Source organism: Diceros bicornis, chromosome 2, assembly GCF_020826845.1.
Source record: "Diceros bicornis minor isolate mBicDic1 chromosome 2, mDicBic1.mat.cur, whole genome shotgun sequence".
Taxonomy (NCBI): Eukaryota; Metazoa; Chordata; class Mammalia; order Perissodactyla; family Rhinocerotidae; genus Diceros; species Diceros bicornis.
In genome coordinates this window covers 46,274,688-46,292,208 of record NC_080741.1, presented here as the reverse complement: position 1 = coordinate 46,292,208, position 17,521 = coordinate 46,274,688, and the positions used below count along the sequence as shown (strand labels likewise).

Here is a 17,521-nt window from a genome sequence, read left to right as displayed (position 1 = left end):
CTTCCACCTCAAAGAAATTGCAACCACAAATCGCTCTAAACCAGCTCTAACCCAACCACAGGAGTAGCACCTGTGCAGAGGGACTTGGAGGTGACCTGAAGTTCCCTCTGCTTCATTACCACACACAAATCTCCCCCCTTGTACCTTGCTAGGCACATTTGGTGCCGTGGGCAAATGAAGTTCAAGGACTGTGCATGCACCAACTGTTCCTGCAAGTCTTCACCCCTTTCCCTGAACGCTGATGACACCACGACTCTGCGCTTTAAAAGTTCCCCATTTCCCTGTCTTCGGGGAGAAGGTGTTTTAGTGCACAGGCTCTCACTTCTCCATTCCTTGATCAACAAATAAAGTTTCTGCTCTGCTATTCTGAACCTGGTCTCGTTCTACTGGTGTGAGTGACTCTGGGCAAAAGGACCCACTTGTGGGTCACTGGTCCCTTAGGGCTCGGTAACACGACCAGGACAGCTGACAGGCTCCTTGCCACAGCAGCTTGCAGCATGCCCTCCAATGGCAGCAGACGGTCTTCATGGCATTGGCTCCATACCGCACCCCACCCCCCACCCCCGGTTCTCTGGCACTATTGATAGAAGACATTTGCTCGTACAGAGGCTAGACAGTTTCCCAATGTTGCTTCAGCTCTTCTTTAAACCGTCTCTCCACCTCCAAACCTACTCCTTCAGCACTCCACATGTTGGCAAATGGCCCCATTGTCCCATGTAGATGCAAAATAACCAATAACAATTCTATAGAGAGAGATAAAGTGAGTTTTACTTGAGCCAGGATGAGGATTGTAATCCGGGAAGGGAATTTCCACAAAGGAAGAAAGTGTTCCAGAGAAGCATGGTTTTCAGTACAGTCTTACACCTTTTTTAGAACAAATTAAACATACCCAGAATACATATTCATCAAAGTTTCAAAGAGGTATTCAGTTGCAAATGAGCAGGTCAATGTGACCCTGATGTCGGGAAAGGGAATAATATAGGCGTAGATAGAGCATAGGAGGGGAAGTATGCATTCTTATCTTAAAGAAAATGCATTCTTTGATGGTTAAAGCAGATGTACAATGTATGTTTGATAGGCCATAAATCAGGCTTCTTTATCTTTAGTTCAAGCCAAGTCAGTTTTGAACCTGAATAGTTACCCCATATACCTCAATATGTGAAAATCTCTTGTCACTCACTAGGTGAGCCTTGTTAGATCTCAGGAGGAAACAGCTGAAGGCTGTGGGAAGGTAAAGTTTTGTGGGCCTCTGGCTGGGAATGAGTAAGTACCCCTGGTTGTGGTGGTGATGGAGGAAAAGGTCTTCCTGGAAACTAGCCTCCCTTAGGATCTGGTTTCCCTCATGAAGGAGGCCCCAGGGATGAGTAGCCCCCTAACAGCTCCGCCCAACCAGAACCTGTCAGCTAGATCTTGCTGGTCCCTATTCTGACCCCTAGCTTTGGATCCTATTCTTCCCTGGAGGCAGGGCGGCCTGGAGGGCAGCCCTGCACACACCGGGAGGGATGTGGGAAAACAGGCCAAGACTGATAGAGCTCCGGGGCTCGAAAAGGCATTTAAGAGAGGAGGGCAGACGTCCAGTGGGGGAGGCGGCGGGGTTGGAGATGAGCCCCTCAGCTAGCGCGGGCCTGGGCCGGGGAGAAGCCGAGACGTTGGCCCTCCCAGTTTCCTAGAGAGGCCGCCGAGGCCCGGGGCGGTGCCGCGCGTGCGCGAGGGGCCAGCGGGGGGAGTCGGGCGCGGGGCTGGCGGGGCGGCAGGCGGTATAGTCTCGGGCGGTCGCCGGAGTCGGTGAGCGTCCTGGCGGGGCGCGGGGTGCGGCGGCGGCTGCTGTGCTCCCGCGGGGTTCCCGGGGGGCGGCAGGGCGCTTGGCTGTGCCCGGAGGGCGGTGAGGCCGGGCTGGGGGCCGCCCCCGGGGCGGGTGGTCGGGCCGGGAATCCCGTCCCCGCGGTGGTGAGGGCTTAGCTGGAAATGCTTCGGCGCCCGGGGCGCCTGAGGGGGGCGGAGGGAGGGATTCCTGTGCTTTATCACTGCTCCCAATTATGCAAACAAAGCGTACTCATTACAGACAGTTAGATGAGGTGGGTGAGAGTAAGAAAAGTAAAAGTAACCGCAATCCGCGAATGTTTTCTTCTGGAGGCTTCCTGACTATTTAAAATTTATGTATAAATATGTAAACTCGTATACATGTGTATATATATACATTTTATTGCGAAGGGGTTCGTACTAACTTTTAAAAAACTTTTTTTAGTATTGTGATAAAAACAATATTGTGATGATATATACATAACATTTACCACATGATACATAAAATTTACCATTTTAACGTATATGTATAATTCAGTGACATTAAATACATTCATACTGTTGCTTTTGAAAATTATAATATTTTCAGCTTGCGGAATGCATTTGTTCATATATTGGTTAAAATTAGTGCTAGCATTATGACACCACCAAGACATATTTTTGCAAGTATAATTAAAAGAAAACATTTTGTTTGCAGTTTATTTCCCATAGTACACGTTACATGAAGCTGTAAATGCTCAAGAGACGTTTGTGCAGAAAAATAGCAAAATCTCTTATTAGGATGATTGTCTCTGTTTTCAAAATGGAAGAGAAGTATATAAAATGTGGTTTTTAAACAAAAAGTACAGCTCTAATCTACAACCACTGTTCTGTCCTCTCACATTGGCCTAAGAAATCAGAGAATGTTCTTCCTTAGTTAAAAGTGGTGGCCAGGAAAGAACACCATCCTTTTTCAAACTGTCAGCAGTTCAAAACTGAAAACTCATTAATACTAGGTCAGTTATTTTGCAGGGAGATGTCAGCGAGTGTTGTTAGTCATATTTTGATTAAGGATTTGAGGGGACTTCCATCGGTTATACACGTGTATATTGTGGGGGAAGAGGGAGAATACCCCTCTGCCCTTTCGCTTAAAGTTCTTATGGCTGGCCAAATAATTAACAAGACAGGTTAGCAGGAGAAAATAATACCAAGTTTAATAACATGTATACATGGGAGAAACCAGGGCCACTGAGTTTCTCAACACAGTGGCAGAGGTTCTCGTCTTAAATACTATCTTCAGCTGAAGACAAAGGAGGATGTTGGGGGTGGGTGGTGTTTTGGAGTTTCAGAGGGGAAGAAGACAATTTACATGAAGAGGGAAATGTAAATGTCAGACAGTGCTTTGCAAGGCCACCTACAGAGAATGTGGCCAGAGAGACAGTAATTATAGTAATCAAGAGTATGTACATTTAAGTCGTCTTCTTCCATCCTGATAAGAGTTTTCACAGATAAGGTCATCCCCCCCTCTTCTCACTACACAGAGGGAAATACCTTTACAAATGTAAATATTTGGTAAACAGAACCTTGAAAAGAATGGGCTTAGTGAGGACCCTGCCAATCTATCTATACCCAGAGTTAAATTCCTTTAAGCAGTTAGTGGGGGAGGTCAAATGTGCATCAGAGAAAATAATCAAGGTAAAGAGACATATTTCAGCATAGCCAAATTTTGATCTCCCACAATATCTAAGTGCATATTCAAGGACTGACAAATGAGGCTGCTCTTACATGTTATGTTAATGCTGAAGAAAGGCAGACAAATTTGGTTTAAGAAGTAATCCTTACTGTAGCTGAAAAGATCGGAACGTTTTGAAGATAAACCTCAATATGTACTTAGAAGGGAAACTGACAAAAGCATGAAAAATAGTAACTGTGCCACCATTAAGTTTTCTGTGGCTCCTGGTATCCAAAAAGTATTAGTGCATAAGCATTCTATGATGTCAGAGAGTTGTTTGAGAGTAAAAATACATAAAGTGTACCAGACAAAACTTACATTATTTTGCAGTCTTCAGTACAGATCTTCCTCAACTTACGATGGGGTTACATCCTGACAAACCCATCGTAAGTTGAAAATATAAGTTGAAAAAGCATTTACTACAGCTAACCTACCAAACATCATAGCTTAGCCTAACCTACCTTAAACGTGCTCAGAACACTTACATTAGCCTACAGTTAGGCAAAATCATCCAACACAAAGCCTAATTTATAATAAAGTGTTGACTATCTCATGTAGTTTATTGAATACGGTAGTGAAAGTGAAAAACAGAAGGATTGTATGGGTATAAAATGGTCGTAAGTGTATTGGTTATTTACCCTTGTGATTGAGTGGTTGACTTGGAGCTGCGGCTCGCTGCCCCACCCAGCATCAGGAGGGAGTATCATACTGCATATCACTAGCCCCAGAGAAGATCAAAATTCAAAATTCTGGGTATGTTTTCTACTGAATGCATATCACATTTGCACCACCATAAAATCGATAAATCAAATGTCAAACTGTCATAACTTGGGGACTATCTGTATTTTTATGTCAGAAACAATCTGAAAGAGCTCCCTCAGGTGAACCCTTATGTGCTCTACAAGATTGAATTTTTGAGCTTATACTTTTCCTTCCCTGATCTCTCACCCTCCTCCTTGTTTTATTATACTACATGGCACCTGTTGCTGTCTAACATGCCATATGTTTTATTTATTTCATTGTCTGCCTTCCCATAAGCTCCTCAAAGCGGTGCTTTTTGTCTGCCTTATTCACCTCTGAGACCTTAGTGCCTAGGACATAGTAGGTGCTCAATAAATATTTGATAAATTAATGAAAGAATGAATCAAGATTGGAGATGAGAGTTGACAGTGTTTAATAGCCTTGATGGCCAAGTTAATCCTTAATATCTAGATAGAAATAAATCAGAAAAAAAATGATAACTCAAACTTTTTCAATTTTTTTTTTTTTGAGGAACATCAGCCCTGAGCTAACATCCATGCCAGTCCTCCTCTTTTTGCTGAGGAGGACTGGCCCTGAGCTAACATCCATGCCCATCTTCTGCTATTTTATGTGGGATGCCGCCACAGCATGGCCTGACAAGCGATGTGTCAGTGCGCGCCGGGGATTGGAACCCCGGGCCACCAGCAGCGGAGTGCGAGCACTTAACCTCTACGCCACTGGGCCGGCCCCAAAAACTTTTTCAATTTAAAAAACTTTTTATTTTGAATAATTGCAGACTTAGAGAGGGTTGCAGATCTGTATAGAGTTCCCTTATACTCTTTACCCAGTTTGCCTAAAGTTAATATCTTGTATAACCATAGTACAATCATCAAAGTTAAGAAATTTACAGTGATACCAACTATTAGTTAAACTGCTGACTTTATCCAGGCTTCTTCAGTATCTTGCTAATGTCCTTTTTCTGTTCCAGGATCCAATCTAGATCCCTCATTCCATTTAGTTGTCATGTCTCCTTATTCTTCTTCAGTCGGTGACAATTCTTCAGTCTTGCCTTGTTTTACGTGACCTTGACACTTTTGAAGTATTTTGTATTTGTATTTTTAGAATGACCTCAGTTTGGTTTTGTCAGATGTTCTGCTTGGATTGAGGATGATAGAGATATGTCTTATTACTGGTGATGGTAATCTTGATCCAGTGGTGTCTGCCAGGTGTCACCACTGTCAAGTTACTGTCTTTCTCTTTGTAATTAGTAGTTATTTAGGGGAAGGTATTTCGAGACTTTGCATAGAAATAGCCTGTTTCTCCTTAACTTTCACCCACTAATTGGCATTCCTTGGTGGATCTTGCCTGCAGCAATTATTACTGTGAGGTTCTAATGGTGCCTTTCATTTCTGTCATTCCTTCTACATTTATGAACTGGAATTCTTTGTGAGGCAGACAGGGAGGCCTTCTCCCCCTTTTGTTTATTTATTCAATTAGTGATATCAGACTGTGATGTTGGGTGTTTATTCTTTGGGCTATAATGCAGTGCTATTGTTATTTATTTTGTTGCTTCAATTATTGTAGCTTTGGCCATCGGGAGCTCTTTCAGCTTAGCTCCTGTTTCCCCTTGACATGCCCCCGTCCTTTTTTGTGTCTTTCCCTGAGTTTTAGGCACCACGAAATAGTCGTCTTGTATTTTCCCTCCTTCAGGCCTGGAATCAACCACTTCTCCAAGGAGCCTTTTAATTGAGAATGGTATTTAGAAAGCAAGTTTTGGGTACTAGATTTGAGTTTATTTCTTAGTTGAACTATTGGTGTAAGTATTATGTTAACGTTTTTAAAACGTACTGGAAGCAATCTTCCTTCAGTAGCAATTGTGTTGGAAACTTGTTTGCTTATTATCGGTGTATGGAGTAAAACTTATGTCCCCTGACACTGGTAGGGAGAACATGAGAATAAGAGACTACTTAATGAGGATTTAAAAAGGAAAACAAATAAAATTACATTGCATGTGAAATGAAGGAGCAAAATGACAGAAAGAAGAAAATGTCCCTGAAAAATGCCCAGATGATCGCTTGGGATTTTCCCTGTTCTTTTCAAAGCCATTTTCATTGTGGGAATGAACTGGGTTGAGGCATGAAGGAGGGTCTGGAGAAGAGGCCTGATCCAGCTCAGGTTGCTCCCCAGGCCTGGGGGCTCACATCTGTGGTATCATCTTAACAAGTTGATGAATGAACCTTTTTTTCAGTCCTCAAAAGCTAGCTGGGACTCTGGAGGAACCTGAGGCATTAGGAGACCTGAATTTAATTGGGCAGTTTCAGCTGACGGGCCCCCATCTCTTTCCTTTGCTCTGGGTCTTTCATTCAGAGCTTGAAAGGCCCAGGAGGTCTTCAGCCTTATCCATGTTCATGGTTGCAGAGGCCGGGCTCACCCTTTCTTTGATCGAAGGCCTGGAATCTTGTGGCATATTCACAGGCAGTCACCCTCATTTTTCTGTGTCAATCTTGTCACCACCTCTTTACAAATACTTCAGTGACCTCTTTGGACATTTCTGCCACAGCTGCTTCAGAACAGGCCAGCTTGGAGGCTCATTTTTTGGTGCTACTTTCACTGTGGGTCTCAATTTCCTGAGATAGGTGGATGCCATTTATATTTCCGACTGTGTGCATTTCTTCAGAATATTTCTCTGTGGCCTCCAGTTCATTCTCTTGAAGCTCACTGCCAGATTTCTCTTCACCCTTAGCAGCATTCTAGTTCTTTTCACACTTCAGTTTTCTTTCTCTTCTCCAGTCTGTTGTGCCAGTTTGTGTGTGGAAGTCTCTCTCCCTCTCTGACGTTCAACTTCCTCCTGAGCAGTTTTCTTCTCCCTGTTTGTGCTGCTGGAGCTCAGCAAGGCTGGAGCCTGCCCCTCTGGCTCCTAAAGCATGCTTTCCTCTTCAGCCTTCTTTTGTGGTTGTGTCTTCAAGTCTCTTTTTTAGGCCTTCAGTGATTTACTTGATCACTTCTCTGATTTTCCTTTGCTTTTGCTTTCTCTGAATACTTCTTCTTCCCCTGTTCCCCTGTTCTCACAGCAAGGCTTCTTCTGTCTGCCCAGACTAGGGCAGCCTCCTCAGACTCATGGTCCCTAGTGTAGTTCTTCACTTGACTCTTCATGCCCTTGGGGCAGGACTGCAGTTTCTTATAGCTGGATGATGGAAGCTGGTGCTTTCTTCTTGCCATCTCAGTTTACAGTCATCTCTTTTTTGTCAGTCCCACCAGCACTTGCTGAGTCCAGATGTTTGTAGCAAACGTAGATGATGGCTTCTGGGTGAAGGTTGTGATTCCTTCAAATTTGGTTAACAGTGGTGGGAGACAGAGGGTGCCCCGGTTTCAGGGGAAGGCGACCATCATCTGTGACTTGGTGTGTGGAGTAATGGGCTGCTTTGCAACAGGTGCCAGGACCTGTTGTCCATATAGTTTTCATATATGATCTGAGGTAGGCGTCCAACTTCATTCGTTTGTAGTGTATATCCACTTGTCCCAGCACCAGTTGTTGAAAAGTCTATTCTTTCCCCTTTGTGTGGTCTTGGGACCTTCATCAAAAGTAAGTTGACTGTAGATGTATGGGTTTGTTTCTGAACTCTGATTTGATTTCATTGATATGTGTTTTTCCTTATGCCAGCACCAGAGTGTCTTGATGAATGCTGCTTTGTAAAGTAAATTTAGAAATTGGGAAGTCTGAGTCCTCCAGCTTATTTTTATTTTTCATGTTTCATTTGGCTGTGCTGGAACTCTTGAGTTTCCATATCAGTTTTGTTCTCAGCTTGTCAATTTTGACAAGGAAGCCAGCTGGGCTTCCGATAGGGATTGTGTTGAATCTGAAGATCAATTTGGGGAATATCTATTCTATGTGTATTTGAAGAAAGGAGAGGGAATAAGAGGTTTTGACCAATGCCTGGAGTCATTGACAGAACTTGGGAAGAAAGGAAAGAAAAACAGTAACAACATGCATTTTTGACACTGAATTTATGGTAGTGTGGAATACCAGGTGAAATGTCCAGGAGGCAACTGGAAGCTTGTGATAGAGGTGGAGAAGAGAACTAGGAACTGTGAGAGCAGCATTAGAGCAACGAGAGTCAGTGAGATCTCTGACAGAGAGAAGGGAAGCCCTGAGGCCTGACTGCCTGGAGTGTCCATAATGAGAGGGCAGGAGAAGGAAAAGAAACCAGAGAATGAGGGGTCAGAGATGTGAGGGGGAGATCAGGCTAGGCTGGTACTAGGGAAGCCATGGGAGAGAGAAGTGGTCAGAAGTATAGCTTCCTGGGGCCGGCCTGGTGGCGTAGTGTTTGCACGCCCTGCTTCGGCTGCCTGGGGTTTGCGGGTTTGGATCCTGGGCGCGAGCCTACACACCGCTCATCAAGCCATGCTGTGGTGGTGTCCCACATTAAAAAATAGAGAAAGGTTGACACAAATGTTAGCTCAGGGACAGTCTTCCTCAAGCAAAAAGAGGAAGATTGGTAACAGATGTTAGCTCAGGGACAATCATCCTCACTGGAAAAAAAAAAATAAAAAAAGAAGTATGGCTTCCTTCAGAGAGGTTGAAGAGAGTGAGGGCTTGCCAGTTGTCAGTGTGACCAGGGACCTTCTACTGTGCCCTCCAGGGTAAGTTCACAGCACACATAGGATAAAGCCTTTATGGAAAGGGGATGAGAGTCAGTGTGCGTGGAGCTGCCTGGGTTCTCTTGATCCACTCAGTGGGATACAGATCTTACTGGAGCCAAGGGCAGGGCTTGTCCCACTCATAGCTTTCTTTCCTCCCTCAGCTCAACATGCTTCCCCAGTGCCTGTCCTTCCCCAGGGAGGGAACTTAGGAGACCAAGCAGTGGCAACTGGGCTTCAGATGGTCAGGCCCCAGGTGAGCTTGGTTCTTTCTCTTTTTCCTGAGTTCCCAGGTCTGTGGCCCAGGAATAGCTAGAGCTCAGCCCCAGGCCTCTGGCCCATTCTGAGGTGGCTTCTCTGCCTAATTGCTTTCACTGGAGCTGGTCCTGCCTGCTGAGTTCATGGACTCTATCTTGCCCTGGTCTTGTCCTTTTAGATGTGTCATCCTAGCTTCTCTCCCTCTGCCCCTGCTTTCCCCACCAGGACCCTCGCCCAGTGCTCTCAGTACCCCTGATGACTCTGCCCTTCAAGCTGGGAATATCCTGAGCAATAGAAGCTTGTCATTCCAGGAATCTTCAGCATACGAGTTCATGTGTGTGGACTATACTCAGAAGAAGTGGAGTGTTCCAGCAGTCATTCAGAGAGCCCTGAACTGGAACGTCATGCCAGAAAATTACTGCAGCATGGCCTCCCTGGGTAATGATTCTGTTCCCCAGTAACTTAGAGTCTGCACTGTTTGCATGTTGTTTGCTGTATTCTTTTTCTTTTGTAACTCTTATTGTGAAGAATGGCAAGCATAGACAAAGTAGAGAGAATAGTATGATGAACCTTTCTGCACCATCACCCAGCTTTAACAATTATCAACATTCTCTTTCTTCCTTATTAATTGACCTAAGGTGGTTTAGAGTTTGTAGTTGTAAGGAAGAGAGAGCGACTCAAGTTATTGTAATTGATGAGCTGTGTTACTTACAATAAGGCTAAAGAAATGGAAACTCAGAACAAACCGACCAGCTAGACCAGACTTTGGGAAACAGGGCCTCATGGAGACTGAGCTTTGACCCAGGGCAGCTCAGGAGCCTCAGCAGCAACAGCCAATGAATTAGGCTAGTGTTGCACTGGGCATGTGATGCAGCTGCTCCCTGCATATCTGTTGTCTGCTACCGCTGCTACCCACTCTCTTCACTCTGAATCTTTTGTCCCCTCACAGCTCCTTCTTAATTAGATTTTCTGTTCCCTCATACTTTCTGCTTGCTGTGGCTCCCCATGGCTTGGCTTCTCTTCATGCATCATTTCAGCTTGAGCTCCTACTTGTAATTCCCTTCATTTTGCCCTGCTTGCAGTTCAGAATTTACTTAGAGAGGGACTCCAAGGGTGGTTCAGCCATTAAATATCATCTGTTTGGGCAGAACTTTGGCCCAGGCCACAGCAGAGGCTAATGACTCATCTAGAGAAAAGCTACACTTTGGTCTTTTGCTTGACCCTGGTCCAGTCACCTGTCATCCGTCATGGGATGAGCTCGGTTGCTTGGCACAAAGCGTGGTTGCCTCAGCTTCCTCTTCAAGAATGACCAGGGCAGGGCGCAGGGCAGCTTCCTGGAAGGGGTTTGTTGTCAGGGCAGTTTTCGTGATTGACAGGTCTAGGACAGTAGCCTATTCTGGAGAGAGTGGACTTCGGAGTCCCAGACATCTACAACTCGAACATACTAAAGTAGCATGATTGTTTGTAGTCCTGGTTAAGATGTGATTGAAAGGAACCAGCATTTTGTGTTTAGCTATGACCAGGATTGCTCTACCTCCTCCCAGCTTTTATTTATTTATTTTTTTGTGAGGAGATCAGCCCTGTGCTAACATCTGCCAATCCTTCTCTTTTTTTTGCTGAGGAAGACTGGCCCTGGGCTAACATCCGTGCCCATCTTCCTCCACTTTATATGGGACACTGCCACAGCACGGCTTGCCAAGCAGTGCGTCGTTGTGCGCCCGGGATCCGAACCGGCGAACCCCGGGCTGCCGCAGCGGAGCGCATGCACTTAACCACTTGCGCCACTGGGCTGGCCCCTCCTTCCAGCTTTTATATTCAGCAATTCCTGGGCCGCCCCCGTGGCTTAGCGGTTAAGTGCGCACACTCTGCCAACTGCCCTCCCGGGTTCAGATCCCGGGCACGCACCGATGCACTGCTTCTCCGGCCATGCTTATGCCATGTCCCACATACAGCAGCTAGAAGGATGTGCAACTAGGACATACAACTATCTACTAGAGCTTTGGGGGGGAAAAAAGGGAGGAGGATTGGCAATAGATGTTAGCTCAGAACCGGTCTTCCTCAGCAAAAGGAGGAGGATTAGCATGGATGTTAGCTCAGGGCTGATCTTTCTCACACAAAAAAATATATATATGTATATATTCAACAATTCCAGAATTCAAAAGCAAGTATTTGTTAGTTTCCTTATGATTCTAGATTATCAAGATGCCAAAGACATTTGATTTATATTTCAAATTATGATTATTTTTTTGTGTGCGGAAGATCAGCCCTGTGCTAACATCTGCCAATTCTCCTCTTTTTTTGCTGAGAAAGACTGGCCCTGGGCTCACATCGTGCCCATCTTCCTCCACTTTGTATGGGATGCCGCCACAGCATGGCTTGATAAGCGGTGCATCGGTGCACGCCGGGGATCTGAACCTGCGAACCCAGGCCGCTGAAGTGGAGTGCGTGCACTTAACCACTTGCACCACTGGGCTGGCCCCCTATATTTCTAATTATTGATAGGAGTACAGTACTGGTTCCTACCAGTCCAGTGCTCCAGGGACTGAGGGATCCCCACTTGTAGAGCTCTGCTCTCCCCTTCAATACTTTTCCCCAGCATTTCTTAACCCCTGGCTTCTCCAGATCTTGTCACTGACCTGTCGTATCAGAATCACTCCTTTTTGTACCCTTTTTCCTTATCATGTTTGCCCACACTGTTTCTCATGTTTGGTTTGAGGTATTTGCCACCACTCTCTCTCTCTCAATATCTTTGTTGAGAATTATGGAACCGTACAATGTCTTGGTTGCAAAGGACCTTAGAGTTCATTATTTTACTAAGGAGACCTGGCTTCTAAGTGACTTCTGAAAGATCACACCATGCTTTACAATCTGGGCTCTTGCTTTCCATTTGCCCTGCTCTCTTGACTGTGCTAGCTCAACATTTGTCTGTCCTGAGAGCTCTTCCTCCAACCTCTTCCACTAACCATGTTTCCCCTCTTCATCTTTCGGTCCATGAAGAAAAATTTGAGCTATTTCCCATTTTTCTCCTTCTCAATGTGTCACCTCATTCTTTGCCTGTAATATGAAATTTTTTTCGGGTACACAGACTACTGATGATTCTGTTTCCTCAGTTGAACAAAAAATGAATAAAAATTTTATTCTTTTTTTTGGCAGCAGGTGGGAACAGGATGGAGAGTTCAGAGTTGCCTACAAAGCAGGAAATTTCTAAAAGATTGGAGTCATCTGATAGGATGTTGGGAGGACTTTATGGAGTGGTTCCTGGTGGACCAGAAGCTGGAGATGTCTGTGAAGATGCTTTAGAGAAGCTAGAAGGGCAACACTCAGATGAGGAAGGGAGCCGACTGGAAAGTGATTTCTTGGAAATAACACACAAGAATAAAAATACATCTACAAAAGATGGGTGTAATAAATATAAGGAACTTGGAGAACGTCTGAATGTGTCTTCCTGTCCTGAGGAACATCAAGGAGTTCTGAAGGGACAGAAATTCTATCAATGTGATGAATGTGGCAAAACTTTTAATTGGAGTTCACACCTCATTGGGCATCAGAGAATCCACACTGGGGAGAAACCCTATGAGTGTAATGAGTGTGGTAAGACATTCAGGCAGACCTCTCAGCTCATAGTTCATCTCAGAACCCACACAGGGGAAAAGCCCTATGAATGCAACGAGTGTGGAAAGACCTATCGACACAGCTCCCATCTCATTCAACACCAGAGACTCCATAATGGGGAGAAACCTTATAAATGTAATGAATGTGGAAAAGCTTTCAATGAGAGTTCCAAACTGTTTGATCACCAAAGAACTCATACTGGGGAGAAACCTTATGAATGCAGTGAGTGTGGAGCAGCCTTTAGTCGGAGTAAAAATCTTGTCCGACACCAGGTACTTCACACTGGTAAGAAACCCTACAAGTGTAGTGAGTGTGGGAAAGCTTTCTGTTCTAATAGAAATCTTATTGACCATCAGAGAATCCACACTGGGGAGAAGCCTTATGAGTGTAATGAATGTGGCAAGGCCTTCAGTCGGAGTAAATGTCTTATTCGACATCAGAGCCTCCACACTGGGGAAAAACCATACAAATGTAGCGAGTGTGGGAAAGCTTTCAGTCAGATCTCTCAACTTGCTGACCATGAGCGAATTCATACTGGAGAAAAACCTTTTGAATGTAATGAGTGTGGTAAAGCATTCAGTCTGAGTAAGTGTCTTATTCGACATCAGAGACTTCACACAGGTGAAAAGCCCTTTAAATGCAATGAATGTGGAAAATCCTTCAATCAAAATTCATACCTCATTATACACCAGAGAATTCACACTGGTGAGAAACCTTATGAATGTAATGAATGTGGGAAGGTCTTCAGTCATAATTCTAGTCTTATGGTACATCAGAGAACCCATACTGGGGAGAAACCTTATAAGTGCAATGAGTGTGGGAAAGCCTTCAGTGACAGCTCACAGCTTACTGTGCACCAGAGAGTTCACACTGGGGAGAAACCCTATGAATGTATTGAGTGTGGGAAAGCTTTCAGTCAGCGTTCCACTTTCAATCACCACCAGCGAACTCACACTGGAGAGAAGCACTCAGCTGTGGCTCAGTCAGTTTCTTAAGGTATAAATCTCCAAGACAAAGAGCCAAGAACTTTGAATTAAGCTTTCTTTATAAGAAGGATGCTCACTCTGGTCTGGATGCTCACCCTGGTGTCCTCTTGGAACCACTAATTGAAGTGGCCCATTCCCTAAATGCTTTCTGCTGGGTCACAAAGGTAGGAGAGAGAGAGAAACAGTATAATCCTTCCCCGGTGTTGGAGAAGTTAGGAATACACATTTCATGTATTTGTAGGTTTCCTTCTTTCTGTCTGTCTTTTTTTTATTTAAAATTTATCTCATTTCTTAGTTATGTAGCCCATAATCAGACTGTGTGCTTCTCAAGGACAGAGATCATATCTTTTTCTGTTTCAGGTAATCCGTTTGACCATTTATATAAAGTCATTCTCCAAGATTGTTATTACATTCTTTCCTTTGTCTTGGCTGTGGCCCTACTTATCTACTTTTGAAGCTTCTCCTCTAATCTAGACCCTCATCACTTGTGTTCCCTCCCTAGAAAACCTTTTCTTCCCATTTACTAATCTATGTCCCTCAGAACCTTTAAGATCCAGTTCAACTCTGAAAGACTTTTTTTCCGAAATGCTTCTTCCTCCTAAATTTCTGTTGATATGACCTCAATGCTGCAAATTAGCCTGTGCTACAATTTTCAATTGTTACTAAATTTCCTTGTCAGTTATTCTCAACTTAATGCATATGTGTGTACTTTCATACCAATTTAATGTAGGTGCTTTGTGGCTGGGTATGGTATCTATTTCTTTTGGCATGAAGATAATACTTTGCATATACTAGTTGTTAAATAAGTTTTTAAAACTCACTTTTCCAACTGAGTCATTCCTAAAGTGGGCATGAACTCCCATCCCACCACCCAACTTAAAACTTCTAAAGATGGATATCATAGAATATCACATACAAAGGCCTCACTTATGTCTTCTACATCTATCCCTGGGAGTCTTCCTGCTCTTACTTCAGCCTCAGGGAGCTAATGGATTTGTGTTTGAGCATGTGGGTATGTATGTATGTATGTATCTAGGTATTGGAGTTGGCACTTGTGTTCCACTGATATATACTTTGCCCTGCACACTGATTTCAGTTCTGAACTAGCTGACTCCACCCTCCGCCTAAGTAAACAAGAACAGTGTCAAAATTTACCGTAAAGAAGACTTGACTTTTGTGGCTGTGGCAAAGATGATTCAGAATTCCAGTTTGAAGCGTTCTTGGGTGATTGGAATTCACAACGATGAGGATTGTGGCAAGACAGAATCAAACTAATCGGATTTCCTTATCAGTTAGTTCGATACTAACTTCAAGGTGAGAGATGTACCCTTAATTTTTGTAATTATCTTCTGGGCCATCTTTCATTCGTCAAAGGCATAAGAAACAGGAAAACGTTTCAGAGGATTTCCTCTCCTTCAACAGTCACATATCAGACATAAGCTTGAACAACTTTTTCCTTTCACCCTTGCAGTAGGGCCCCTTTGGTGTCTTCCCCCTTCCTCTTAGCAATACAAGAGGATTGGCAGTATGGCAGAGGTGGGGGAGCAGGTTTGAGGGGGAATGTCAGGTATGTAACTTGGAGGGGAGAGATTTTTGTGAGGTGTGTGATTTATGTCTCGGATAATAGAGAAAAAAGGAAAGAGAGTTGAGGCTCAGGAAAATAACAATTAGATGTGATTCTGGGGGAAGCATCTCAGACATTGTTAGAAAGAATGTTTATTGGGGGCCTAAAGAATTGCTGAACCAAGGACAGGACTGGAAATTTGCCATTTGTGAATATGTATTTTCAATTAAATTTCTGTTACAGCTATGTATTTGGTGTTTATTTGCATTTTCCTTTACAAGATATGCAGGTAGGACTTTCTTTTTTTAAATGTTTTACTTTGGGAGCTCTCAGATCCCAGGGAAGAGCCCAACCCCCATTATGAGCACCTGGGTCCATCCGTCCACCCTAATTTGGACATTACTGGTCATGTCATCAGTAGAACCCCCGGCCTGTTAGATGCTGTAATTTTATCTTCTGGTTCTTGTCCCCTCATTCCCTGCCACACTAAGTCTCTGTAGTGGCAGATCCAGCACTATTCATGACTGTTACCCACCACTAGCAGTCTGGTGGGTGCTCGGTAGAAATGAATGTCTTCACTTCCTGAAAAAGCACTCAGGCTCTTGGATGGAGGAAAAAGGGCTACAGGTGAAAGCCACACCTCAATTTCTATTGGTTATTCGTAGTGTCAAAAAAATTACTGATTTTTAAAAACTTTATCTGGATCTGGTTATCTTGCTAAATTATTTTTAGTTTTAGTAGTTTTTTTAGTTTCATTTCCTAGCTTTTGTAGGTATACAATAAATAATGATTAGTCTTCTCTTAATGGCCATTCTGTATGCCACTTACGTCATGCATTAGCAAGAATATAAAAAGATATCGAATGGTGGATAACAGGTGTTGCATGTCTTGTTCCTAACTTTCAGGAGAAATGTTTTTAGCATCTCACGGTTTTATATGATGTTCACCTCGCTGGTTTCTGATAAATATTCTATTGTGTTTAGGAAGTTTCCTTCTATCTATTTTTAGAAGAAGCAATATGGTATCTAAGTGGTTAAGAACACAGATTTTGTGCCTAGCACTCTAGGTTCAAATCCTCACTCCACCACTTTGTTAGGTTTGTGATCCTGGGCAAGTCACTTAGCTTCCTCTGTCTCGGTTCTTCCATCTATAAAATGGTTCTACCTCATGGGGCTGTGAGGATAAAATTAGTTAATATAAGTGTAAGGCACTTAAAACAACGCTTGGCATTTAGTACACTAGCAATTATTGTTAGAGCTTTTATTAGGAATGGATGCTAAGTTCTATCGAATTTTTTAAAAGTCTGTTGGTGTAATTTTACAGGTTATATTTATTTTTGAAATTCACTTTATTGAAAGTTGTCAAACAATTGAAAGTTCCTTACATTCTTGGAATAAAATCCATTTGCTCATGGTGATTTTTTTTTTTAAGTACAGAACTAGATTCAATTTGCTTTGCAAAATGAGTTTGGAACTTTTCTTTCTCTTTTATTACTGTGGAAGAGTTTGCATAATGTGGGAATTATTCTTTGAAGGCTAAATGTAACTGGGCCTGATCCTTTTGTTGCGAGGGAGGGGCTTGGGAGGGACATAGCTTTAGCAACTGTCTTAGTTTGGATTACTATAACAAAATACCGTAGACTGGGTGGCTTAAACAAGAGACATTTATTCCTCACAGTTTTGGAGGCTGGGAATCCAAGATCAGGTTGGCGGCATGGTCAGGTTCTGGTGAGGATCGTCTTTCTGGCTGGCAGACAGCCACCTTCTTGCTATATTCTCATATTGTGAGGAAAGAGAGCAGCTGTCTGTCTCTTCCTCTTCTAATAAGGGCATTAATCCCATAACGGGTACCCTACCCACATAACCTGATCAACCTAGTTACTTCCCAAAGGCCTTCCCTCTACATACCTGCACACTGGGGATTAGAGCTTTGACATGAATTTTGAGGAGACAAACATTTGATCCATCAGTTCTGCCTCTGGCTCCCCCAAATTCATGTCCTCACATGCAAGATACATTCATTTCATCCCAGTAGCCCAAAAAGTCAACTCTGGTTCAGCATTAACTCTTAAAGTCTGAAAGTCCAAAGTCTCATCTAAATATCATCTAAGTCAGGTATGGGTGAGACTTGAGCTATGATTAATCTTGAGGCAAAATTCTTCCCTAGCTTTGAATCTGAAACCAGACAAGTTATATGCTTCCAAAATACAAG

The 17,521-nt window shown here is 43.6% G+C and overlaps 1 protein-coding gene across 4 annotated transcripts; it reads left to right on the top strand.

The window, feature by feature from the left end:
* The first annotated feature begins 1,744 nt into the window (after positions 1–1,744).
* On the top strand, positions 1,745–16,721 carry LOC131414911 (zinc finger protein with KRAB and SCAN domains 7-like). 4 transcript variants are annotated; one of them, XM_058556245.1, is made up of 4 exons: positions 1,745–1,785; positions 9,055–9,146; positions 9,460–9,586; positions 12,305–16,721. In XM_058556245.1, the coding sequence occupies exons 2-4, from the start codon at positions 9,132–9,134 to the stop codon at positions 13,753–13,755; spliced, it is 1,593 nt and encodes a 530-aa protein (XP_058412228.1). In that variant the 5' UTR covers positions 1,745–1,785; positions 9,055–9,131; the 3' UTR covers positions 13,756–16,721. The 4 variants fall into 4 exon arrangements, with proteins under 4 accessions (XP_058412228.1, XP_058412218.1, XP_058412208.1 ...); XM_058556235.1 differs by having other exon boundaries at positions 1,747–1,785; positions 12,302–16,721; XM_058556225.1 differs by lacking the exons at positions 1,745–1,785; positions 9,055–9,146 and having other exon boundaries at positions 9,177–9,586.
* The last annotated feature ends 800 nt before the right edge of the window (positions 16,722–17,521 follow it).